The sequence below is a fragment of the Cervus canadensis genome, chromosome 10 (assembly GCF_019320065.1).
Source record: "Cervus canadensis isolate Bull #8, Minnesota chromosome 10, ASM1932006v1, whole genome shotgun sequence".
Classification (NCBI taxonomy): domain Eukaryota; kingdom Metazoa; phylum Chordata; class Mammalia; order Artiodactyla; family Cervidae; genus Cervus; species Cervus canadensis.
Window position 1 is genome coordinate 51,603,821 of NC_057395.1, and position 27,310 is coordinate 51,631,130.

Genomic DNA, 27,310 nt, shown 5'->3' on the forward strand with positions numbered 1-27,310 from the left:
CTAGAGCCAGACATCCTGGAGTGTGAAGTCAAGTGGGCCTTAGGAAGCATCACTATGAACAAAGCTAGTGGAGGTAATGAAATTCCAGTTGACCTATTTCAAATCCTAAAAGATGATGCTGTGAAAGAGCTGCACTCATATGTCAGCAAATTTGGAAAACTCAGCAGTGGCCACAGGACTGGAAAAGGTCAGTTTTCATTCCAATCCCAAAGAAAGGCAATGCTAAAGAATGCTCAAACTACCACACAATTGCATTCATCTCACATGCTAGTAAAGTAATGCTCAAAATTATGCAAGCCAGGCTTCAACAATATGTAAACCATGAAATACCAGATGTTCAAGCTGGATTTAGAAAAGGCAGAGGAATCAGAGATCAAATTGCCAACATCCTCTGGATCATCGAAAAAGCAAGAGAGTTCCAGAAAAACATCTATTTCTGCTTTATTAACTATGCCAAAGTCTTTGACTGTGTGGATCACAATAAACTGTGGAAAATTCTGAAAGAGATGGGAATACAAGACCACCTGACCTGCCTCTTGAGAAATCTGTATGTAGATCAGGAAGCAACAATTAGAACTGGACATGGAACAACAGACTGGTTCCAAATAGGGAAAGGAGTACGTCAAGGCTGTATATTGTCACCCTGCTTATTTAACTTATATGCAGAGTACATCATGAGAAATGCTGGGTTGGAAGAAGCACAAGCTAGAATAAAGATTGCTGGGAGAAATATCAATAACCTCAGATATGCAGATGACACCACCCTTATGGCAGAAAGTGAAGAAGAACTAAAGAGTCTCTTGATGAAAGTGAAAGAGGAGAATGAAAAAGTTGGCCTACAGCTCAATATTCAGAAAACTAAGATCATGGCATCTGGTTCCATCACTTCATGGCAAAGAGATGGGGAAACAGTGGAAACAGTGACGGACTTTATTTTTTGGGGCTCCAAAATCACTGCAGATGGTGATTGCAGCCATGAAATTAAAAGACGCTCACTCCTTGGAAGGAAAGTTATTACCAACGTAGACAGCATATTAAAAGTAGAGACATTACTTTGCCAACAAAGGTCCATCTAGTCAAGGCTATGGTTTTTCCAGTAGTCATGTATGGATGTGAGAGTTGGACTATAAAGAAAGCTGAGTGCTGAAGAACTGACACTTTTGAACTGTGGTGTTGGAGAAGACTCTTGAGAGTCCCACGGACTGCAAGGAGATCAAACCAGTCCATCCTAAAGGAGATCAGTCCTGACTATTCATTGGAAGGACTGATGCTAAAGCTGAAACTCCAATACTTTGGCCACTTGATGAGAAGAAGTGACTCATTGGAAAAGACCCTGATGCTGGGAAAGAGTGAAGGCGGGAGGAGAAGGGGACGACAGAGGATGAGATGGTTGGATGGTATCAGTGACTCAATGGACACAAGTTTGAGTAAACTGTGGGAGTTGGTGATGGATAGGAAGGTCTGGCGTGCTGCAGCCCATGGGGTTGCAAAGAGTCGGTCACGACTGAGCAACTGAACTGAACTGAACTGTATCATGGTTGTTATTGTTTCATTGACTAAGGCAAGGGATTGGGAAACAGATTTTACCTCTTCATGGGTGGGGCCATAAAATCACATTGCAAAAAAATGTGCATATAAGGATGGGAAGAACTTGTAGCCATTTTTGCCAACTACCACAGATGTCAATTCCTGAGAGAGATTTATAGATTCAATACAATCACAATAAAACCTTAATGTGTTTTATTGTGAATCTTGATGAAAGAACTCAATCTATCAGGTATCAAGATATACTATAGAGTCACAGTTTATCAATACATTATTGGTACAGGAATAGACAAATAGAGCAGTGGAACAGAAATTACACCCATGCAGTACTAGACAACTGACTTATGATCTACAGCACTGTAGAGACCTGAGGAAAGGATCATCTTTTTAAAAAATTCATGTTAAGACAACTGGCTATCTAGCTGACTGACATGTTAATTGAATCCAGCTTTATCCAGCTATGAAAGCCTACTAACAGGTGACTGTTCAAGATGTTCATATTACGTGACTTGAAAGCAGTGTAACTTCACTTTTTAAAATAAGTCCCATAGTCCAGAATTCAATAATTCAGCCGAATGGCATAGGAACAGGGTAATTTCAGGATATTCACTTCAGCAGTATACCATCTTACCTCATTTCTTTCATACCAGCTGACATTCTGCATTTTGGAAAATTCCTGGGATCGCTTCACCACAAAGTAAATGAGGTACCCACTTCCACACAAGCAGCAGATGATGAGAAAGTTGGCCAGGACACGGAGAAATCTTGTCAGATGGACATTTTCTTCTTTGTTACTCTCTTGTTCATCCACTATTGACTCCTGGATGTGTGAAAACGAGATGTGAATAACAAGGAATCATCAGTTCCTGAGATGACTACTTTTTATATTTTCAGAAACTAAATCATTGGGGTGGTAGAGAGCACTGCTGCCTTGTGGGGAGTTAGTTCTTTTCTTTAAGAAAATATATTTTGTATAGGTGAGGGAGATTAAGAGGCATAAACTTCCACTTGCAAAATAAGTGAGTCATGAGCATGAAGTATACAAATGTACAAAATGTACAAATATCTTTGGTGACATATTATAACTAGACTTACCATGGTGACCACTTTGAATTGTATAGAAATATCGAATCACTATGCCGTACAACAAGAAATAACACTGAACTGTAGGTAAGTTATATTTAAACAAACAAACTTATAGAAAAAGAGATCAGATTTGTGGTTACCAGAGGTAGGAGTTGGGTAGGCAGAGAGAGAACTGGATGAAGGTAGTCAAGAGATACAAACTTATAGTTATAAGATAAAGAAGTCCCAAAGTACAACATGATGAACCTAATTAACACTACTGTATATTATATATGAAAGTTGTTAAGAGAGTAAATCCTAAGTTCTCATTACAAGGAAAAATTTTTTGTTTAATTTTGTATCTGTATGAGATGATGGATGTTCACTAAACTGATTGTGTTAATCATTTCATGATGTAAGTCAAAAGCATTATGCTGTACACCATAAACTTATACAGTGCTGTCTTTCAATTGTATTTCAATAAAACTGGAAGGAAAAAGAGGAATCTTAAAAAATTACATTTTTTGTTGTTACTGCTCTTTTGGTACATGTAATGACAAAAGCTTCGATTTATTGGAAACTTACTGTATGTCAGCTGCAGTGCTAAATGCTTTCCATGCATTATTCTTCTTAATCCCAACAACAAACCAATAGTAGTTACCTTTATTACCCACATTATAGATACTAATGCCCACGGAGATTTTTCTAACCCATTGGGATTATTTTAAATCTACAGATCAAATAGATTAAAACTGAATCTTAAAAATATCGAGTCTTCTAAGCCAGGGACTGGCTTTTTCTATAAAAAAAGTTCTGACCAAACTTTTTTCTATAAAAAATCAGAAAGTAAATAGTTTTGGTTTTGCAGGTCACATGGTGTCTCTCATAACTACTTAACTGTATTGCTGTAGCAACTATAGATAATATATAATAAATAGGCATGACTCTATTTCAATAAAATCTTATTTATAAAAATAGACAGCAGGCTGGATTTGGACCCTGGGCTATAGTTTGCTGATCCCTGTTCTAATCCATGTGCATGGTATATTTCTCCATTTACTTAGAGTTTATTAATTCCTTTCAGCAATGTTTTGTACTTTTTGGTGTAGGCAGCTTTGCACATTTGTGTGTGTGTGCGAAATCTATTCCTTGGAATTACTTTATGTCATTTTATTGTACTTCATGTCATTTTATTATAAATGGAATGAAATTACTTTCTAATTGTTTGCTGCTAGTGTAAACAAATACAATGTATTTTTTATTATTAAACTTATATCCTGCATTAGTACATTTTTTATAGTATGTGAAACTAGAATGTGGCACAATTAGTATGTGGCAGAATCAGGGTGGAAAAACGAGGTCCCCTGGACACAAAAGTCCTGGAAGGAGATCTTTCTTTACGTTTTTTAAGTTGAATATAATCTACAATGTTGTGTCAATTACTACTGCACAGCAAAGTGATTCAGTTATATATCTATTCATTCTTTTTTAAAAAAAACATTCTTTCCATTCTTGTTTATCACAGGATATTGATTATAGTTCTCTAGGCTATACAGTAGGACCTTGTTGTTTATCTATTCCATATATAAAAGCTTACATCTACTAAACCTGAACCCCTACTCTACCCCCCTCCCTCAGCCCCCTCCCCCTTGGAACCCCAAGTCTGTTCTCCATGTCTGTGAGTCTGTTTCTGTTTCATAGATAGGTTCATTTGTGTCATATTTTAGACTCCACATATAAGAGGTCTCATATGGTATTTGTCTTTCTCTTTCTGACTTTACTTAGTATGGTAATCTCTAGTTGCATCCATGTTGCTGCAAATGGCATTATTTAATTCTTTTTTATGACTAAGTAGTATGTGTGTGTGTGTATATATATATATATACATATATATATATATATACACATTATAGTACATCTATTGGCTAATGTGACTAGTGCTTCTATGAATATAGTAATGCATGTATCTTTTTGAATTATAGTTTTGTCTGGCTATATGGCCAGGAATGGGATGCTGGATCATATCATAATTCTACTTTTAGTTTTCTGAGGAACATCTATACTGTTTTCAGTAGTGGCTATACCAACTTACATTCCCACCAACAGTGAAGGAGGGTTCCCTTTTCTCCATACCCTCTCCAGCATTTGTTATTTGTAGATTTTTTCATGATGGCCACTCTAACTGGTGTGAGGTGACACCTCATTGTAGTTTTGATAGACATTACTTTGCCAACAAAGGTCCGTCTGGTCAAGGCTATGGTTTTTCCAGCGGTCACGTATGGATGTGAGAGTTGGACTGTAAAGAAAGCTGAGCGCCGAAAAATTGATGCTTTTGAAGTGTGGTGTTGGAGAAGACTCTTGAGAGTCCCTTGGGCTGCAAGGAGATCCAGCCAGTCCATCCTAAAGGAGATCAGTCCTGGGTGTTCATTGGAAGGACTGATGCTGAAGCTGAAACTCTAATACTTTGGCCACCTCAGGAGAAGAGTTGACTTGTTGGAAAAGACCCTGATGCTGGGAGGGATTTGGGGCAGGAGGAGAAGGGGACGACAGAGGATGAGATGGCTGGATGGCATCACCAACTCGATGGACATGAGTTTGAGTAAATTGCGGGAGTTTGTGATGGACAGGGAGGCCTGGCGTGCTGCGATTCATGGGGTTGCAAAGAGTCGGACACGACTGAGCGACTGAATTGAACTGAACTGAATAATTAGCAATGTTGAATACCTTTTTATGTGCCTGCTGGCCATCTGTATGTCTTCTTTGAAACCATTCAGAGTTCTTGATAGTCCAATGCTTTTGATCAGTCCAATGCTTCTGATCAGTCAGACTTTGTTACTCCAGGACTTTACAGGGGTCAGGTCTACACCACAGCAGTGCTTGATGGTCTTGTCTTCTTCCCTCTCCACTCTCTTGGCCCTTCTGGGAGGAGAATGGACTGCTTCCCATACCAGTTGTTGCTTGCAGAAGGAAGGTACACCCACCAGGAACAGGGCTTGAGTCATGAGCCCCAGCGTCCTCTAGGCTTGGCAGTTGTTGGAGCAGGGAGCTGGCTCAGTTCTCCTGTCCTTCTCAGCAATGGGGAGCTGTGACGGAGCATCTAAGGGCAGGGTAGGGGTCAACAGGGGTTTTGACCTTTCCTCCAGGACTACTAGAGAGAGGCAAAGCAGGTCAATGTGTATGAAGCACTTTGAATATCTAGGAAGGAGGAGGCTTCTCCTCTGAATATGTTAAAAACCAAAATAATATACTTATATAACAGGGCACATGTTGTGAGAACTGTGTGCAGTAATGTATTTTAACTGCCTGATGAGTTAGTTGAAGCTGAATCTGAACACAATAACTGTTAGTTGATTGAAAAATCTCCTTCCTTCTCTTCAGGCAATAAAAATAACAAAACAAAAATAAATAAATGGGGCCTAATCAAACTTACAAGCTTTTGCACAGCAAAGGAAACCATAAAAAAAACAAAACAAAAAGACAACCTACAGAATGGGAGAAAATAACAAATTTTGGAGAGGGTGTGGAGAAAAGGGAACCCTCCTACACTGTCGGTGGGAATGTAAGTGGTTGCAGCCACTATATGCATGCATGCTAAGTTATTTCAGTCATGTCCGACTCTTCGTGAGTCTATGGACTGCAGCCCTCCAGGCTCCTCTGTCCTAGGGATTCTCCAGGCAAGAATACTGGAGTGGGTGGCCATGTCCTCCTCCAGGGGCTCTTCCTGACCCAGGGATCAAACCCACATCTCTTATGTCTCCTGCATTGGCAGGCGAGTTCTTTACTAGCGCTACCTGGGAAACTGTCACTATGGAGAACAGTAAAACTAAAAGTAGAACTACCACATGATCCAGGATTCCCACTCCTGGGCACATATTTGGAAAAGATGAAAACTCTAATTCTAAAAGATATAAGCATCCCAATGTTCAAAGCAGCACTATTTACAATAGCAAAGACAAGGAAGCAACCTGAGTCCATTCACAGATGAATGAATAAAGAAGATGGGGTACATATGGAAAATTATACATTAAAAAGGATGAAAATTTAAAAACCCATAAAAAAGAATGAAATAGTGCCATTTGCGGCAACATGGATGGATCCAGAGACTCTCATAGTAAGTGAAGTAAGTCAGAGACAGACAAATGTCATGATATTGTTTATATGTGGAGTCTAAAAAGTGGTACAAATAAACTTTTTTTTTCACAAAACAGAAACGACGCACAGACTTAGAAACAAACTTATGTTTACTAAAGGAGACAGCAGAGGGATAAATTAGGAGTTTGGGACTAGTAGATGCAAACTACTATTGTATACAAAATAAATAAACAACAAGGTCCTACTGTATAGCACAGGGAACCATATTCAATATCTTGTAATAACCTATAATGGAAAAGAATATGAAAATGAATATATATGTATAATTGAATCACTTTGCTGTACAACAGAAACTAACACAATGTTGTAAATCAAATATACTTCAATTAAAAGTAAAGAACCCTGAGTGGTATATGCAGTCATGGAGGGAAAAACTAAGATGTGCAGTGCTTCCCCCTTCATTCCAGCTGCTTACCCTCAGGCTTGTTTTTGTTCTATATTCTGTAGGCCACCTCACATCTCTCTTGCGAGCAAATTAATGAGATAATTAAGTGTGGAATTATACATTTAACTGATTCCTTTATTCCCACATCCCCAAATCAGGGTTCTCAACTCTCTGTGGATGTTCTAATTGCCTGGGGAAGTTTTTAAAAAAGTCAATGCCAGGACCCCACCCTAGACCAATTATATGAGAATCTCTGGGGGTGGGGCCCAGAAGATTTTTTAAAGCTCCTCAGATCATGCAAATATGTGGAAAAGTTGAGAACAGCTGCCCCAAGTGAGTCCTTTCACTTCCTCCAGCAGAAAGCAGTTCTGAGAGGAAAGAGGCAGGACCCAGCATCCATGATTCTCAACCATATTAAGGAACGGATGGTGGGTACCACTCATGAGCATTCTTTCTTGAAGGCTTGAGAGCTAGGCTCCCACTTCTGGGAAAGCTCTTATCACAAATGAGTTGGGGACCTTATTTCCCATGCCCCACCTCGGAGAACTCTCCCAGTGACCGGAGGGACTCAGAGTTCCCCAGGAAGTGGACCGGCCCTGAGGTGACTACCTTGAAGCTGGTGGTGATGGAGGCGTATTTGTTGTCAGCCGTGTCTGAATTCCCAATCAGGTAGTCCCAGCTGGTGAACATCTTGAAGCTGAAGGTGAAGTTGTCACTCTCCCCCTCGCTTGTGCTGCCCTGGTTGTTGCTGGCCATCCTGTTGGGCACAGACGGCTGTTGTTAGGTCTGCTCTGTGTCAGCCCAGTCTTGGGCACAGGTGGCAGATGTCCAGTGAAGGAAAAGAGCTGAGACGGATTTGAGTCAGGCTACTGACAGCCAGATCACCATCCCCTCAAAGTCAGAGTGCCCTGTGAGCATACATGGTATCAGTTGGATAACAAGAAACCAGCATGGGTACAGGACACAACCATGTTTTGTACCCTGACGTCTGATTTCTTGTGACTTGACTCACTTGCCGATGTTTTAGAACTCTTCTCACAGAGAACATCCCCTCCTTTTTTTTTTTAAATTTATTGCCATTACTTCTTTGGACGTGTATTTTTTTTATTTTTAAACTTTTCTGTCGGGGTATTCTATTGGGTTGGGACGACCCCTGGAGAAGGGAAAGGCTACCCACTCCAGTATTCTGGCCTGGAAAATTCCATGGACTGTACAGAGTCTTTGTGACATGGAGTCACAAAGAGTTGGATGCAACTGAGCAACTTTCACTTTCACTTTCCTTGGGGTACAGCCGATTAAAAATATGGTGATAGTTTCAGGTGAATAGCAAAGGGCCTCAGCCATATATATACATATACATGTATCCATTCTCCCTCAAACTCTCCTCCCATCCAGGCTGCCATATAACAGTGAGCAGACTTCTCTGTGCTGTATACTTGTTCCTTGTTGGTTATCTGTTTTAAATATAGCAGTGTGTAGATGTCTATCTCCCTAACTATCCCTTCCCCTCATTCTTCCCCCTAGCAACCATAAATTCAAGAACATCCCCTGCTAATTCATCTATTTTCTTGGATAAAAATTATATTTTTTCTGATATAAAATTCAATGAGCCCTGAGGCAGTTGGTATTGCAATCAGATCATGCACACATCCTTTTCTTAAGCAAGCTTGGAGGAAAGTACCTTGGACCTACCTTAGCAACCCCGTATTTCATCCTCCCTCTCCTCATTCTCTCTTTGTGCTTCCTGGAGATCCACCCTGGGAGAACCACAGAATCCCAGGCAGGGGCTCCATCAGATGCAATGGGGGGGTTTGCATCTCTCTGACTCTGTCTGATGTGTTGGCTTTTGGGATTTGCTGTTTCAGGGGCCTGGTTGCCTTAGTTAGCTTTTTGGTTTAACAGGGAAACATTCCATATCCTAATACTTTGCTGGGAAAAATGTAACAATGTCAGGGCTAAGAATAAAACCAAACCTGTCTCGCCTGCCCCCTTGTTTTTTTTTCCTTTTGCTTGATAGAGCTGGGTAGCCACATGTCACGCAGTGGTCACTGTCTCATGCCAGATAGACTCTCATGAACAGCAGCATTTTCCTCTGAGTGCATGAGATAGAAAACCCAGCTGGGCCCGCCCATCGCCTTGCGGGGGTTCTGGCTGTGCCTAAAGGGCACTCTGCTTCTGCTGCACACAGAGCTGCTCTGCTCCTCCAGGAAATGTGACCTCTGGTGGCCCTGCTGAAGGGGGGCCTGGTGGTCAGGTCTGTGCACAGACTGTGCCCCATCCTGCACAGCCTGTGCTGACTGGGACCCCCTGACTTAGAAGAAGGCAATCCGGGGGGTAAGCCAAGCTTTTTTCTTCAGAGAATATGAATTATGGGGCACAAACTTATTAAAGTGCCATTTCTGACCACAGAGAAAAGCAGAGTTGGGGTGGGAGAGGACACCAACGTTAGTCACTGCCATAGACGTTGGTTTAGCCTCATTGTTGTATCTTTGTAAGTGAGCTTACAGCAGAGGGTTTTTCTGAGGAAGCCAGGCTCTGACAAAACAGAAACAGGCCTCGAAAACTTCTCCAGCATTTCCTTACCAGGTACCATGTTCCCCCTTCAAGCCATACTGTTTTGTTTTGTTTTCTTAAGATTTTAATCATTTCTATTTATTTACTTATGGCTGTTCTGAGTCTTCATTGCTATGTGGGCTTTCTCTGGTTGTGGACAGCAGGGATTACTCTTTGCTGCAATTGCAGTGGTTTCTCTTGTGGAGCATGGGGGCTAGGGCATGCAGGCTTCAGTCGTTGTGGCTTCCAGGGTCTGGAGTGCAGGTTCAATAGTTGTGGCACATGGGCTTCATATCCTGTAGGATATTCCTGGATCAGAGATCAAATCTGTGCTTCTTGAACTGGCAGACAGATTTTTTTTTTTTTTTTTTACCATTTAGTCACTAGGGAAGACCTACATTGGTTTTTTGACCACTTTAGGGGCCCAGTAGGATATTCACTGCCTCAGGGCCTTTGCACATGCTCTTGCTTTGTCTAAAGTGATGTGCCAGCTTCTTCTAAAGGAGTGTCTATCCCATTTTCCAGAACTTCCCACATTAACCTGTATATATCTTTCATGCCGCATATGACAATCTGTATTTGCTTTACTTGTTTCCTTGTTTTCTCTCTAAATCCCTGAGAAGAAGCTAAGTAGGCACAGTGTGACCATAGGAGTGGGCTGTTTGTGGGAAGATTAAATGCCTGTAAATGAGATAATCATACTTACGATCTAATGACGATCATCAGACTGTAGCCGAACACGCTGACCCCCACCATGAAGTAAGCCATGGGCAACCTGTACCTCAGCCACCCGATGGTCCTCTGGTTGTTGTAGTAGCCATAGAAGAGAGCAGAATACTTGATGTAGCCCTGGGCGTCAGCAAAGCAAATGCCCTGAGTTAGTGAGCTTAGAGTGACAGTCATCAGACCCTCCTGTCTGACCTGGGGTTTCTTTCTCAGAGGTATGACAGGAGCTGGAGGGGAGGAAGGAAGGGCTCTGGACATTCTTGTTCTTCCCTTCACTCCCCTGGTTTGCTCCAGAGTCTGTGCAGGTCTCCACTCTCCCCTCTTTCCTTTCCCCTTCTATTTCTCCATCACACTGAGTACAGAATATACCGAGATACAGAATGGGGAGGGGATTATGGTCAACATTTGGGATAAGTCAAGGATAAGGGATGTGTGTGTGTGTGTGTGTGCACCTGCACATACCACTCCAAGTTCCCCTCTGCTCTGCCTCCTGTGCCCAGGGTCTTAATTTAACACTCTGGAACTAGATGGAAGTCCATGAACTTTCTCAGTGTCTCAAAACTTCTAAAGAAAACTGTGTGATAAAGCTCACAATCTAACCTGAGTTTTAATTTCAGTTTGGTTCTGGGTATAATTTACCTTCCTGGAGGAGGGCATGGCAAGCCACTCCAATATTCTTGCTTGGAGAATCCCCATGGACAAGAGAGCCTGGTGGGCTACAATCCATGGGGTTGCAAAGAGTCAGACATGACTGAGTGACTAAGCACAGAAGCACAAGCACATAATTGACTTTAAGTGTAATTAGCACACTTTTTAGGTGTAGTTATTTAGGTATAATATTCACTTAGAATTTCAGCACTTCTTTTATATCTTTGCTGAACATAAAACATGGGATTATTCTGGCTTCACACAGATGTGTAGTTGGAGAGAGGAGCCAAGTTTTAATAGTATTTTTCATATACTTGTGACTATTTCTTCTTTGATATTTTACCTCAACCCCATAACTAGTTCCTAAAAGTTAGTGATCATGTGGAATATGAATCATATAATGAACTTTTTATACCTTAAGATCCATTGCTCTCTCCCCAATACTAAGTAATTGAAAAGGGAAAAATACTCACTTTACAGCAGAGAACTCTGGCAGATACCACTTTAACCAAGAGCTAACCATAATGTAACCCTGATTTGACACCCTGAGAAAGTCATGCTACCTCTGTGGTATCCTTCCCAATGATGCATAACCTTAATACGATCATGAGAGAACATCAGACAAACCCAAATTCAGGGGCATTTTCCAACAACTGATCAGCTATTCAAATGTGTCAAGGTCACTGAAAGATAGAGAACAGTCACAGGTTGGAGGAGAGTAAAGAGACTTGACAAATCAATATGAGATTTTGAATTGGGTCCTGGGACAGAAAAAGAACATTAGTGGAAAAATGGTGAAATCCAAATAAATACAGTATTTCAGTTAACAATACTGGATGAAGATTAATTTCTTAGTTTTGATGATTGTTCTATGGGTATCATAAGGTGAATGGGTGAGCAGTATATGGGAACTCTCTGTACTATTTATGCAACTCTTCTATAAGTTTAAAGTTATCTCAAAATATAAAGTTTTAAAAAATCAATTGCTCTATCTTTTACTATCAAGATGTGGGATCTTTCACTGACATATCATTTTGTACTGGTCATCTGGAAAGTTCACTAAGTTATGAACATACGCCAAATGTCAACACAGTTTTCTCTTTTGTTTTAGCTTTGGCTGTGCCACATGGCATGTGGATCTTTAGTTTCCTGACCAGGGATTGAACCCGTGCCCCCTGCAGTGGAGGCAGAGTCTTAACCATTGGACTCCTAAAAATCACATTGTTAACATCTCCATTGATCTCATCAGAAAAGTATTTAACTATTGAGAAACTGCCATTGTCATGGTGATGGATGTAAGTTTTCCAAAATTTCAATTTTTACTTGAAAAATAAATTTATCCTTGGCAGCAGCAACAACAAATACAATATAGGATTATTGCTGAAAAAATTATTGGTTTGGGGTGGATGGGACATTTCAACAAGGGATCTTGGGTGAAATAAAGAATAAAGAAGGGCTTTCCTGGTGGTCCAGTTGTTAAGAATCCTCCTGCCAATGCAGGGGATGTGGATTAGATTCTGGTCTGGGAAGATTCCACATGTTTTGGGGCAACTAAGTCTGCGCACCACAACTGCTGAGCCTATGTGCCTGGAGCTCGCGCTCTGCAACAAGAGAGTGGAAGTTGCTCAGTCATGTCCAACTCTTTGCAACTCCATGGACTAATACAGTCCATGGAATTCTCCTGGCCAGAACACTTTTCCTTCTCCAGGGGATCTTCCTAACCCAGGGATCGAACCCAGGTCTCCCTCATTGCAGGTGGATTCTTTACCAGCTGAGATACCAGGGAAGCCCGAGAATACTGGAGTGGGTAGCCTATCCCTTCTCCAGCGGATCTTTATGACCCAGGAATCAAACCGGGGTCTCCTGCATTGCAGGCGGATTCTTTACCAACTGAGCTAACAAGAGAAGCCACCGCAAGTAAGAAGCTTGGGCACCAGAACTAGAGAGTAGTCCCCATTTGCTGCAGCTAGAGAAAGACTGCACACAACAAGGAAGACCCAGAGTAGTTAAAAATAAACAAATGAATAAATAAGTAAATATCTTAAAAAAAAGAATAAGGAAATTCTCAGTAGCAGCATATAGTAGTGGTGGCGGTGTGTGTGTGTGCTCAGTTGCTAAAGTTGTGTCTGACTCTTGTGACCCCATGGACTGTAGCTTGCCAGGCTCCTCTGTTTATGGGATTTCCCAGGCAAGAATACTGGAGTGGGTTGCTATTTCCTTCTCCAGAGGATCTTCCTGACCCAGGGATCAAACCCGGGTCTCCTGCATTGCAGGTGGATTCTTTACTGCTGAGCCACCAGGGAAACCCGCATGTAGTAGCAATAGTATGCAATTCTTAGTGGTATAGTAATTATTTGGAACACTCCTTTCCAAATAACTTGAAAAAAATATTCCAATGCACTTTCACACTTTTCTGAGGGAGGGATGGGCACAGGACCCTGAGCAAAGGCACGGGGCACTGGACTTTCCCCCAAGTTGATAATATTGGGGCATGAAATATGAGGTCTTAGACAGACCTGGGACTGGCAAGGTAGAGGGCAACTGGGTCATGAACAATTCTTTTGTAAACCCAATTCAGAACACTTGGTTTTATTCCAACTGGGAATGGGAATGAATGAATATCGACGATGGGGAGTCACAGGGTCAGGTTTGTATTTTAGAAAGGTCCCTGGCAGCAGAGGGAATGGAGGTATGAGGAGCCAAGAAAAGGCTGGGATTCTGACAGTGACCTTGGTACAGTGTTATTTGGAGCAGAGGTCCAAGGGAAAGAGAAAAGGAGACTAAGAAATATTTAGTAGACAGGCTCAGATTTAGTGATCCGTTGGATGTGAGGGGTGGTAGTGGTGACAGAAAAATGTGGGATGACTTTCAGGTTTCAGACTTGAATGACTGGACGACCGGTGGTTCCCATAAAAGAGATGAGAAAAGGTGATGTGAGTTTGGTTGGATAGCTGTTGAATTTGAGAAGCAAATTTGATACTTAGTTGAAGATGTCAAGTGAAGCTTGGGGAAAGGTTGGACTGGCAATAGCACTGGGGTCTTACTGGGTTACAGTGAGATAAAACCATCCTGCGAGATTGCCTTACATAGATCTGGCAGAATGGGGGGAGCAGTGACCTCGTGGGGAACTTGTGCCCATCAGAATGTGTGATGGAAAGACCCATGAAGGGGACCTAGGTGGACATGGTTGGCTGGCTTATTTTGCACAGTGCCAGGATCCCACCGGTTGAAGCACTGCCTTTCCAATAATTAAACATTTCACACTTAACCACAATCACAACATTGTGCACATTGGCAATGGTACCTCAAAATCCCAAAGAACAGAAAAATCCATGGCTTTTTCTTCCTCAGCCCGAGGCACCGTCTTTCTGGGAATACTTCCATAGGGCATGCCCATTAGCACCTTGTGTTGGGACAGAATGACACAATTACATGTGGAGGAGATACAAACACACAGAAATGTGCACACAGTGGGTTAAATTCCTTCTCAGAGCAGGAACACTCATTAAAAAAATAACATTAATCACTTTCTTGATTTAAAATAGTATACGCTCATTGTAGAAAATGTGAAAAAGTATAGAAGAGTGTTCAAAATATTACCTATCACTTTCACAGTCATCTTAAAGATGACTGATAGATATTCATGTATTTTCTTTCAAAGTTTCTGAGTTTTATGTATGTTTTAGCTTGGTTATTTAGCTTAATATTATTTTATGACCAATTCCTTATGGCATATGGTATTTTTCAAAATAAAATGACTTCAAAATACCTAATCACATGTATGTACCCTAAACCAATTTTTAAATCCCGTATTGTTGGATTAATGAGAGTATTTCAAGCTCTTTGTTGTTGTTGTTCTGTCACTAAGTTCTGTCCCACTCTTTGAGACCCTATGGACTGGAGTGTGCCAGGAAACTGTCCTTCACTATCTTCTGGAGTTTGCTCAAACTCATGTCCACTGAGTCAGTGATGCCATCCAACCATCTCATCCCGTGTCGCCCCCTTCTCCTCCTGCCCTCAATTTTTCCCAGCATCAGTGTCTTTTCCAGTGAGTCAGCTCTTTGCATCAGGGGGCCAAAGTATTGGAGTTTCAGCTTCAGCAACAGTATTTCCAATGAGTATTCAGCACTGATTTCCTTTAGAATGGACTGGTTTGGTCTCCTTGCAGTCCAAGGGACTTACAAGAGTCTTCTCCAGCACCACAATTCAAAAGCATCAATTCTTCAGTGCTCAGCTTTCTTTATAGTCCAGCTCTCACATCCAAACATGACTACTGGAGAAACCATAGCTTTGACTAGACGGACCCACTACCCTAATTGAGGGCATTTTGAGATACCCCACATTCTCAACTGTGGTTGTCCAACCTGTCATCAAGTCCTCTCTGTTCTATTCTTTCCCTGTCTCTCTCTCTTCTTTCTTCCATCCTATTCCAATACAGCTTCCTAAACACCTGCCAATCAAATCAAGGTGCTCTTGCCTGGACAGTTAAGGTCTTGCCTTCTTCACTGGAAAGCACCAATCACTAAATTTTCATTTTTTTCAAACAAATGTCCACTGGATATGAAATACTTATAAATTATTTTAATTTACATAAATTATACAAGATGTAAGGTTTTTTTGAGAAAAATAAATCCTCAGTAATTTTTATTTTTATTTTTATTTATTTATTTATTTTTTCATTTAAAGGATTTTATTTTATTTCTCCAGACAGGAAGGCTACAGTTAAAAACTTAATAACCAAAATTTAATATAATACTTCATTCTTCAAAAGAGCCACAAGCTTTTCACCTCTGGACACTCAGGTTACACAACAACCTAAACCTTTATGCTCTCAGAAGTAAACGTACATCTTTCTCAAGAGGCCTTGCATGACTCCACAGCTGAAATTCCTGTTACAAAACTGAAACAAACTGAAATCAGGCCGCCATCAACCTACATAGGGCCCTGATGTACACAGGGCTCTGGCCAAATTCTCTCCCAATCCTGGATCCATCATGGCCCATTCAATGCCTGTTTGCTGCCAACAGTGAGCTCCAGAGGTCAGGAAGCTGAAGGTTTTGCCTGTCGACACGTGGTTCTCTTGGAGCCCCAGCAGGGACCCCTCCACCAAGATTCATTCTATAGCGTCTGATCACGCAAATCACATACAGTAGTAAATTCTGATTCCAGGGTTGAGACGACATCGGATGAGGAGCAGAGAGCAGACGACGAAGAACAGAGAGCGCAGCAGACGCCCTCAGTAATTTTTAAATTATTCATCTTCCTTAACACACAGCCTTCTTGGACCATTGTATAGGAAAACTCTAGTGATGTCTCATAGGTTTACAGCATTTAAATGTACTCTCTTCTCATGGGAGTAAATCTGTTTGGAATCAAGAACTCTCAGGAAAAAAGCAGAGTCTGTGAAGATAAAATTCTTCACTGACTGCTGCAGAAAACTCTCACTTCCTAGGTTATGGAGAGGAGAAGTGAAACTTAACTTCTGACAATATTTTCCACTTGAAGAGAACCAGATTTATTTCATGAGCATTTGCATACATTTACCAGAAGGTTAAAATCCTTCTCTTTGTATGGGAGAGTGACAATGGCTTAAGGTTATAGGACAAAGTGGACTGACTCGTAATCCTTGATTTCCAGGTGTGCACTCTTTAGGTAACATAGAAAAGAATTCAATGGTTTTGTAAGTAATATAACACTCCTTTGCTACCAAGTATTAATACTATTATAATAGATCCTCAGCCTTTTCTAACTAATTTGATTTAATTCACATTCTGTGGAAGTTTTTTAATTTCATGAAAAATAGATATTCAGGAAAGTTTTCCAAGGGTGTGACTACAGATAGAATTGACTCTAATATTTTCATGGAATTATTTATAATAAAGTAGGAATCAGTAACCTATCATCAGTTCAGTTCAGTTCAGTTGTTCAGTCGTGTCCGACTCTTTGCGACCCCATGAATTCCAGCATGCCAGGCCTCCCTGTCCATCACCAACTCCTGCAATTTACTCAAACTCATGTCCATCGAGTCGGTGATGCCATCCAGCCATCCTCTTCTCCTCCTGCCCCCAATCCCTCCCAGCTTCAGGGTCTTCTCCAGTGAGTCAACTCTTCGCATGAGGTGGCCAAAGTATTGGAGTTTCAGCTTCAGCATCAGTCCTTCCAATGAACACCCAGGACTGATCTCCTTTAGGATGGACTGGCTGGATCTCCTTGCAGTCCAAGGGACTCTCAGGAGTCTTCTCCAACACCACAGTTCAAAAGCATCAATTCTTCGGCACTCAGCTTTCTTCACAGTCCAACTTTCACATCCATACATGACCACTGGAAAAACCATAGCCTTGACTAGATGGACCTTTGTTGGCAAAGTAATGTCTCTACTTTTAATATGCTATCTAGGTTGGTCATAACTTTCCTCCCAAGGAGTAAGCGTCTTTTAATTCATGGTTGCAATCACCATCTGCAGTGATTTTGGAGCCCCCCAAAATAAAGTCTGCCACTCTTTCCACTGTTTCCCCATCTATTTGCCATGAAGAGATGGGACCAGATGCCATGATCTTAGTTCTCTGAATGTTGAGCTTTAAGCCAACTTTTTCACTCTCCTCTTTCACTTTCATCAAGAGGCTTTTTAGTTCCTCTTCACTTTCTGCCATAAGGGTGGTGTCATCTGCGTGTCTGAGGTTATTGATATTTCTCCTGGCAATCTTGATTCCAGCTTGTGCTTCTTCCACCCCAGCGTTTCTCATGATGTACTCTGCATATAAGTTAAATAAGCAGGGTGACAATATACAGCCTTGATGTACTCCTTTTCCTATTTGGAACCAGTCTGTTGTTCCATGTGCAGTTCTAACTGTTGTTTCCTGACCTGCGTACAGGTTTCTCAAGAGGCAGGTCAGGTGGTCTTGTATGCCCATCTCTTTCAGAATTTTCCACAGTTTATTGTGCTCCACACAGTCAAAGGCTTTGGCATAGTCAATAAAGCAGAAATAGATGTTTTTCTGGAACTCTCTTGTTTTTTTGATGATCCAGCAGATGTTGGCAATTTGATCTCTGGTTCCTCTGCCTTTTCTAAAACCAGCTTGAACATCTGGAAGTTCACGGTTCATGTATTGCTGAAGCCTGGCTTGGAGAATTTTGAGCATTACTTTACTAGTGTGTGAGCCAGTTAATAAATCTGGAAGGAAAAACTACTAAATTCATAAATATCGTTACCCTCTAAGCTGTAGAGGTAAATCCGCTGGTGTACCCAGCACTAGTGCCAGGAGGTTCAGACAGGACTATAGCAATTACTGTGCTTAGGGCTAGTGGACACAGTCACCCCTGGAAAAGGTCCGAGGACAACACTCTGGAAACCTGGGATCTCATTCACCACAAGTTTATCATGCAGATTTTCACAGGTCATTTGTTCATTTTTTGTCTCTCTATTACTCATTTATAGGTAAGGATCTACCCACATCCATAATAAGATTGTATCTGGGAGAACAGTGAGGAGTGCTATTCAAATGCAGTGTTTCTTTGGGCTAATAAATTATAATGTAATGCATTCTATTTCTCTTTTTTTCCAGGGTAAAAGAAAATACCTCACTGAAGTATTAATTCTTGACTAATCTCAAAGTAAAATAAAAGGTAGAAAAATGTAGGGGCCACATATTCATTCAGACATGCAAGTATTCTGGTTCTACGTACTGGGTTCTCTGGGCAATTGATGTGAGCATTGAGTTAAAAACAAATGATGGATTCTTTGTAAAACAGAGTATTTGTTTCATATAAATGAAGATGGAAGTCATGATAAGCCTCATAACACTATCCAAAGTTATAGGCAGTTCTTTTCTTACCTCTGGGATTATGACTAGACCAAATATTAAGCCAAAAAGGACAAGGTTAACTCCATACATCCATCGGAGGAAGATGAAATATGATGCCACCGAAGAACCAAAGTGACCTGAAGAGAAGACGACGGCGGGTATAAGTGTTGCAGGAGGAGGATGGTAACACTGCCAAGCACTATATGTGGGTGATGGATGCAATTTTCATGTCAGTCTGTGGAACACACATCTCTTTTTTTTCTCTCCAAATAAAAAGGACTTAACTGATTTGCCTAAGTTCCTACAATCAGAAAGTGAAGAAGCACAATTTAAATTCTGGTCTAACTAGTCCAAAGCCCATTCCTTTTTCTAATACAACAAAACCTATGATAAACTAACCAGTTGGTCCAGAACACAGTCCAAACCCTTGGAAAACCTTTCAGCAAACCAACTAAAAACAGTGACACCAAAATACTCACTTTCAATGTCCTTGATCTTCATTTCCCAGGGGATACATTGAGTCTTGAAATTATCAAAGTCTCTTTTAAACTTGACCCATTTCTGAAATTAAACAGACAGCACCCTCAGTTCATTAACATGCTGCTTTGGGGCTTGGAGGTGCATGTGGATGTTGACAAGTCAACACGAGGTCAACAGGTGAGTGAGGCTGTCACGTTGGAGCTGTTGAGCCCAGGCTGTCTGAGGTGGACGCTCACATCATCACTTTCAAAGTTAGGTGTGAGTGAGAAAAGCCAGGGCAACACAATATCTTCCAATTTTCTATAATGCTGATAAAATTTCAGGTTTGGACAGTTTACATATGAACATAGAAAGTCTATGTATAATTTATGATTTGGGGAATCAAATTGGTTTAGCAAACTTTTATATAACTTCATCTAAAACCAAAAATTCAAGGGAAAAAAACCCTCACACCTATAATTGGCAGACAGTCGAGTGCCTTAATCTGATAGGAACCATTGCTAAACTATAAGACTGAAAGCAGGGGTAAAGAGATCTCATCCCCAGGTTTCCCATTCTTCTTCCAGTGAAATGGCAGCCTGTTTGTTTTTTTTTCCCACTAAAATTAGTTAGGAAGGCATCATGACCCTTTCCAGAGTCTACTCCAGCTCCAACACTCACTTTTTACCAGTCAGAAACCTGAGCAGCTGTCTGCATGAAAATCTGTCAACTCTTTCAGGGGATGCTCTTCAACAGTCCTACCCCCTGGAAATAAATCCATTTGGAATTTTTAAAAAAACTTATAGAAAATATCAGGCAAAGATGAAGTAAAGAGAAAATTCTAAGATCAGTTTCTATTGTTACAAAGGTCTCAAAAGAACTTGTTCATGAAGGAAATGAGATTTTCTTTGTAAATTCACTAAAGCATACAAGGGAAAATTTATCTGAAGGAACCAGATGGACTTCCAGATGTAAAGGCTTTGACTATATAGTTATAGGATAATTACTGTTTAAGGAAGGAAACCACCTGTCAGGAGGGAGATGGTCACAGATGCCAAGGAGAAGAGGGACCCATAAGAAAAGGACAGGTTCATAATAATGGCAAAGATCTTCCTAAGACAAGCAGGGATGTGGGGACACTGGCTACCCCAATCCCATTGCTTCTTCTACCTTTCCTAGTTCTGATTCTGTGCTTGAAAACCATCTTTGGTTTATTTGGCTTCTTATGTAGGTCTGTCTATAAGGAAAGCATTTGCCCATCACCTGAGCTGTGAATATTTTGATTTCTATGGCAGTAATTTTTTTTCACTGCAAATTAGTAGATTGGAATTGGGATAATAATTCATGTGTGCATGTTAAGTCATGTCTGACAGCCCCATGGATGGTAGCCCACCAGGCTCCTCTGTCCATGGAACTTTCCAGGCAAGAATACTGGAGTGGGTTGCCATTTCCTACTGCAGGGGATCTTTCTGACCCAGGGATTGAATCCGCCTCTCCTCCAGTGGATTCTTTACCACTGAGCCACCTGGGAAGCCTGGGATTATTGTTCAGCTTCCCATAAAACTGTACTGGGATTTCCTGGTGGCTCAGATGGTAAAGAATCCGCCTGCCATGTGGGAGACCTGGGTTCTATCCCTGGGTTGGGGAGATCCCTGGGAGGAGGGCATGGCAACCCACTCCAGTATTCTTGCCTGGAGAATCCCCATGGACAGAGGAGACTGGAAGGCTACAGTCCATGGGGTCACAAAGAGTCAGACATGACTGAGTGACTAAGCACAGCACATAACTATTCTATCAAAAATAAGACACTGTTGCTTTCGGCTTTTGGCTAGGAGGAGGCCAAGGTACAACTTTCTTTGGTCCCGGTCATCCCGATCCGGGTCCATCCGACACCAGCCGCCTCCACCATGCCGCCTAAGTTCGACCCCAACGAAATCAAAGTCGTGTACCTGAGGTGCACCGGTGGGGAAGTCGGTGCCATGTCTGCCCTGGCCCCCAAGATCGGCCCCTTGGGCCTGTCTCCAAAAAAGGTCGGTGATGACATTGCCAAGGCAACTGGTGATTGGAAGGGTCTGAGGATTAGAGTGAAACTGACCATTCAGAACAGACAAGCCCAGATTGAGGTGGTACCTTCTGCTTCTGCCCTGATCATCAAAGCCCTCAAGGAACCACCAAGGGACAGAAAGGAGCAGAAAAACATTAAGCACAGTGGAAACATCACTTTTGATGAGATCGTCAACATTGCCCAGCAGATACGGCATCGGACTCTAGCTAGAGAACTTTCTGGAACCATTAAAGAGATCCTGGGGACCACCCAGTCTGTGGGCTGCAATGTTGATGGCCGCCACCCTCATGACATCATAGATGATATCAACAGTGGTGCAGTGGAGTGCCCAGCTAGTTAAGAACTCCAAAGGAAAAAGAAAAATAAAGGATCATTTGACAACCAAAAAAAAAAAAAAAAAAAGACACTGTTGATATGGACTTTAAAATTTTCAGTTCTTGCATTGGTTATTCCTCCTTGTAAATTACTAATCTGGTATCTGATTTTATATATTGGTCTCATAAGCTTTACTAATGTGAATCCTCCCCTGAGAGACAGATCCTCTGTCAAGGTGCTGATAAAAATAAGTATAAAATATAGCCTGGCAAGGCTGAGGATCAACGGAGTAATGAATGTTGCCAAGGGAGACCCTTGAAGACACAGTCTGCCAGTTGGTCACTTGGCAACCACCTGCAGCCCCTCAAGGCTGAGGGAATCTCAGCCTGAAAAGTGATGCCTGGAGGTGGGGGGCAGAGGCAGAGAGAGGCCTGGGAGAAGCTCAGCATTGAAGCTCTTATCCTTCATTGATTTGGAGAATCAGAAAACTGAGCCTGGGCATGGGTGGGAGAAGACCTCAACTCCCTTCCTCAGAGCTATGTGAGATGGTAGCTGCCCCCTTGGACGGGGTTCCTGGCTGTGCGTGTCATCTTGCTCTTCAGTTACATAGGAGAAAAGATTTCAAACAGTGGTCAAACAAGACACAGGCACATCCTGCCTGTGGATGAGATCTGAATCTGAATAACCAAAAACAACCAGCGAAGCCTGAGAAATAGTGTGCAAAACAAGGAAAAAGGGACCCCTTTCTTTGAGGTTTTCAGAAAGTATTTCATCCAGGATACATAATTCAATTTTGAGAGATGTTTCAATATTCTTGCTGTGTGTGTGCTCAATCACTCAGTTGTGTCCAACTATTTTGTGACTGTAGCCCTCCAGGCTCCCCTGTCCATGAGATTTCCCAGGCAAGAATACTAGAGTGGGTTGCCATTTTCTACTCCATCAATATTCTTAGCGGGATACAAAAAACATGGCTTCTAAAGTACAGGGTAGCAATTAGAGTTTTAAAAAAGAATACGGTGTGTGTGTGGTGGGGCAGAATTCCTTGGCAGCCCAGTGGTTTAGGACTCTGCATTTTCACTGCTGAGGAAATGGGTTCAATCCTTGGTCTGGGGAACTAAGATCCCATAAGCCTTGAGGCTGGAAAATAAAAGAATACAGGTGAAGTATGGAAGAATTGATTACAAGATTGCTAAAAGTCCAGTAATAGAATGAAAATAAACATTATACTTTAATTGAGACAAAAGAAAATTGATCCAATAATATTGAAAGTAAACCTGAGAAATTTCTGAGATGTAAAGAGAGAGAAAGCAAAGAATTAAAAATCATGAGGGAAAGTAAATACAAAGAGTGAGGAATTGAGAGCCATCCTTCTCCTAGTGAAGAAGCTGGAACTGTTTGAACAGAAACAAATTAGATCATTTATCAGACATATTTGAAGAACATGTTCCTCAGTTGAGAAGAAAGTTCTAAGTGTGCATTGTTAAGTGATAAATGGTTTTTAGATAAAAATGAATGTGACCCATAGATAGTTATCAGGTGACTATAACGGAAAAGGAAGAAAAAATAATATTAGGGATAAAAAAGATTTAAACTCAACATATATAAAGTATAATTACAAAAATTATGAGACTATCTATATGCCATTTTCTGTTAATACATATGAAACTCTTAATGAAAGGATCAAGTCTGAGAAGATAAAAAATATCAAAATGACCCCAAGAAGAAGTTAAAACTTGACTATCCCAATTGGAAAACCATTAAAAACTTATCAAGATATTCTATAAAATGCTTCCTGACCTGTATAGTTTTGAGGATTCCATCTCTCAATTAAAAAAAAAAAATCATGCTCCAGAGCTGATTTATAGCATAAAAGGGAGGTAATGCTATTCGTTTAATGTTACAAAGAAAGTGCAACCCTAATATTAAAATATGCCAAGACAGCATGCATGTGTGTGTATGCACACATAAATTCAATCAATTTTGTGAAAATTTATGTAAAAATTATAAATAAAATACTTGAAAAATCAGATGTGCCTGATAAAACTAAGTTTATGAACCGAAGGGAAAGGTATTTAACAAAATCTAACATCTATTTATCTTAGGAAGCATCACTATGAACAAAGCTAGTGGAGGTGTTGAAATTCCAGCTGAGCTATTTCAAATCCTAAAAGATAATGCTATTAAAGTGCTGCATTCAATATGTCAGCAAATTTGGAAAACTCAGCAGTGGCCACTGGACTGGAATAGGTCAGTTTTCATTCCAATCCCAAAGAAAGGCAATGCTGAAGAATGTTCAAACTATTGCACAATTGTACTCATCTCACATGCTAGCAAAGCAATGCTCAAAATTCTCCAAGCCAGGCTTCAATAGTATGTGAACCAAGAACTTCCAGATGTTCAAGCTGGATTTAGATAAGGCAGAGGAACAAGAGATCAAATTGCAAACATCTGTCAGGTCATTAGAAAAGCAAAAAAGTTCCAGAAAAACATCTACTTCTGCTTTATTGACTATACCAAAGCCTTTGACTGTGTGGATCACAACAAACTGTGGAACATTCTTAAAGAGATGGGAATACCAGACCACCTGACCTGCCTCCTGAGAAACCTGTAGGCAGGTCAAGAAGCAACAGTTAGAACCAGACATGGAACAATGGACAGGTTCCACATTGGGAAAGGAGTAGGTCAAGGCTGTATATTGTCACCCTGCTTATTTAACTTATGTGCAGAGTACATCATGCAAAATGTTGGGCTGGATGAAACACAAGCTGGAATCAAGATGGGCAGGAGAAATATCAATAATCTCAGATATGCAGATGACACCACCCTTATGGCAGAAGGTGAAGAGGAACTGAAGAGCCTCTTGATGATAGTGAAAGAGTAGAGTGAAAAAGCTGGTTTATAACTCAACACTCAAAAAACTAAGATCATGGCTTCTGGTCCCATCACTTCATGGCAAATAGGTGGGGAAACAATGGAAACAGTGACAGACTTTATCTTCTTGGGCTCCAAAATCACTGCAGATGGTGACCACAACCATGAAATTAAAAGATGCTTGCTCCTTGGAAGAAAAGCTATGACTAACCTAGACAGCATATTAAAAAGCAGAGACATTACTTTGCTGACAAAGGAGGTATGTCTAGTCAAAGCTATGGTTTTTCCAGTAGTCATATAAGGATGTGAAAGTTTGACCATAAAGAAAGCTGATTGCGGGAGAATTGATGCTTTTGAACTGTGGTGTTTGAGAAGACTCTTGAAAGTCCCTTGGACTGCAAGGAAATCAAACCAGTCCATCCTAAAGAAAATCAGTCCTGAATATGCATTGGAAAGACTGTTGCTGAAGCTGAAGCTCCAATACTTTGGCCACCTGATGTGAAGAACTGACATTGGAAAAGACCCTGATGCTGGGAAAGATTGAAGGCAGGAGGAGAAGGGGATGACAGAGAATAAGATGGTTGGATGGCATCACTGACTCAATGGACATGAGTTTGAGCAAGCTCCAGGAGTTGGTGAGGGGCAGGGAAGCCTGGCGTTTTGCAGTCTATGGGGTCGCAAATAGTCGGACATGACTGAGTGACTGAACTAAACTGAACTGAACATCTATTTGGATATTCCAATAAAATGGAAGTCTTATTAAACTAGAAATAAAAGGATAATTTCTTATTGTGAGAAAGAAAATCTACTTCAAGGTTGTCAAGGTAACAACTACCATCAACTTAATGTGAAACATTGGAGTCATTTTCATTAAAGTAATGGAAAAGCAAAGAGACCTATGATCACCATTATCAACTGAAACTGTTCTAGTATTGTTAATATGCAGTTCAGGACAGAAATGATTTAGAACTCAAGAAAAATATCTTTACATACACAATTAGATGAAAGTGATTAAAACTAATAAGGAAGTACAATAGAGGAAACACATTAAAAATGAATATTCAAATACACAGTTTTCCTGCATACCAGCATATCTAGTTATCTATCAAATAAATGGAAAAATGATCTCAGTCACAAATGCAACCAAAACATAAATTTTGTAGAAATAACATATAACATAGAAAAGATCTATATAAAGAAAATGACAAACTTTGCTGAAGGATAGAAAAAGAAAGCTTCAGAAATGTATGATATTCTTAGATGTAAAGACTGGATATTCTACAGATAAGTTTTCCCAAGTTAAACCAAAGATTAAAAAAATTTCCACTCTATTTTGTGGTTTAAGGAGAATAAAATTGACTATGTTTTAAAAAAAATTTTTTCAATCAAAATCTCAATGGACTATACTAGAAATTGGCAAAGTGATTTTAAAATTGCACATGGAAAAAAAACAATGCTAATAAAACATAACAAAATGCAAATGGAAACATAGGTAAGACTGGCCAAGACATTTTTGAGAAAGAAAGGTAAAAAGAGGAAGCCTTATGACCCATTAGACTGAATCAATAGTTGAAATGATGAGTTCAAATAAAAGTTCCAAAAAAGGCCCTATAGAAGAATTAAGTGAAAGAAAATGATAGTTTTTCAGATCAGTAGGTAAAGGACGGATACTTCCATAGTTTCACGTTAAATATCCAATTAGAGGTCATTACTTTAGCTTGAATCAGAAGCCCAGGTTATGACATAACACACCAGAGTTGTCCTTGACGCCCTGTTGACACCACTTTTGTCTTCTGTATGACTCTGGGTCATGACTCTGTATGACTCATGGCCCTTCTGGGTCTCCACCAAACCAAAGTCTTGATTTGGGGGTTTGGAAAATAAGATCCCAGTAGATTCAACATCAGTAATTCTGTGAGTTTAGTTCTTCAGGGGAGAGGAAACAAGTCTCCAGTATATTGCAGCCCTCACAGATAAGTAGAGAGAAATGGACAGCTGGTTTCATTCCTGGATAAATCAGAACGACTGACTGGACCTCACACTCAGGATTCTGGGGGAGGTGGACACAAGCTGCGAAACCAGGCAGGTGCCTGTGATGGTCACCCAGACTCAGGAACCGAGCAAGTCCTCCCATAGGTTTGCAGCCTCTGGACCACACACCTTAGCCATCAGCATCCTATAGGCGTAGAGTCGCTTGCCTTTGCCCTTTCCCAAGGCTCCTTCATACTTCTCCACAAATTCTTGGGCCTCCCTGGTTAGAGGGGGGGGGAAAGGCAGAAATTTAATTAACACCCAAGCAACAGAAATCTGAACTATGAAGTCATATATGTGGCCGAGGGCTTTGAGTGTTTTAAACCCCTAGTTAGAATGTAAGTTCCACGAAGGCAGGGCATTTTGTCTGTTTTGTCCACTGAAGTCTCCCAAATGCCAAGGACAGTGATTGGTACATTGTTGGCACCTGTAGGCAGAATTTTGGCTTCCATGACCTTCACCCCCTTGTGAATAGCAAAAGGAATTTTGCAGATGTAACTAAGACTACTGACTTTAACCTAGGAGATTACCCTGGATGTCTGGAAGGGCCCAATATAATCACATGAGCCCTTAGAAAAAGAAGAGGAAGGCAGAAGAATCAGAGAGAGATGTGGCAGAAAAGGAAATTAGAGAAATTAGAATCAAGAGAATCCTCTATCCTCTGTTGCTGGGGCCCTTCTGGAGGATGCCACG

At 40.9% G+C, this 27,310-nt stretch overlaps 2 protein-coding genes across 2 annotated transcripts in view; one reads left to right on the plus strand and one right to left on the minus strand.

Moving 5' to 3' along the window:
* Nucleotides 1-27,310, minus strand: part of TMC2 (transmembrane channel like 2) — a 94,613-nt gene that overhangs the window by 26,533 nt on the left and 40,770 nt on the right. Inside the window, exons 5-11 of the mRNA XM_043479128.1 lie at nt 26,747-26,837; nt 19,356-19,437; nt 18,907-19,013; nt 14,379-14,477; nt 10,407-10,549; nt 7,757-7,904; nt 2,177-2,365 (exon numbers count right to left, since the gene is read on the minus strand). Coding sequence (XP_043335063.1) covers nt 2,177-2,365; nt 7,757-7,904; nt 10,407-10,549; nt 14,379-14,477; nt 18,907-19,013; nt 19,356-19,437; nt 26,747-26,837 — 859 coding nt within the window. The remainder of the gene's footprint in view (nt 1-2,176; nt 2,366-7,756; nt 7,905-10,406; nt 10,550-14,378; nt 14,478-18,906; nt 19,014-19,355; nt 19,438-26,746; nt 26,838-27,310) is intronic.
* Nucleotides 21,218-21,804, plus strand: LOC122448120 (60S ribosomal protein L12-like). The gene has a single exon (XM_043479133.1). The coding sequence runs from the start codon at nt 21,243-21,245 to the stop codon at nt 21,738-21,740; it is 498 nt and encodes a 165-aa protein (XP_043335068.1). The 5' UTR covers nt 21,218-21,242; the 3' UTR covers nt 21,741-21,804.

Excerpts from the sequence above, each read along its gene's own strand:
- LOC122448120 (XM_043479133.1), top strand. The coding sequence starts at position 21,243 with ATGCCGCCTAAGTTCGACCCCAACGAAATCAAAGTCGTGTACCTGAGG.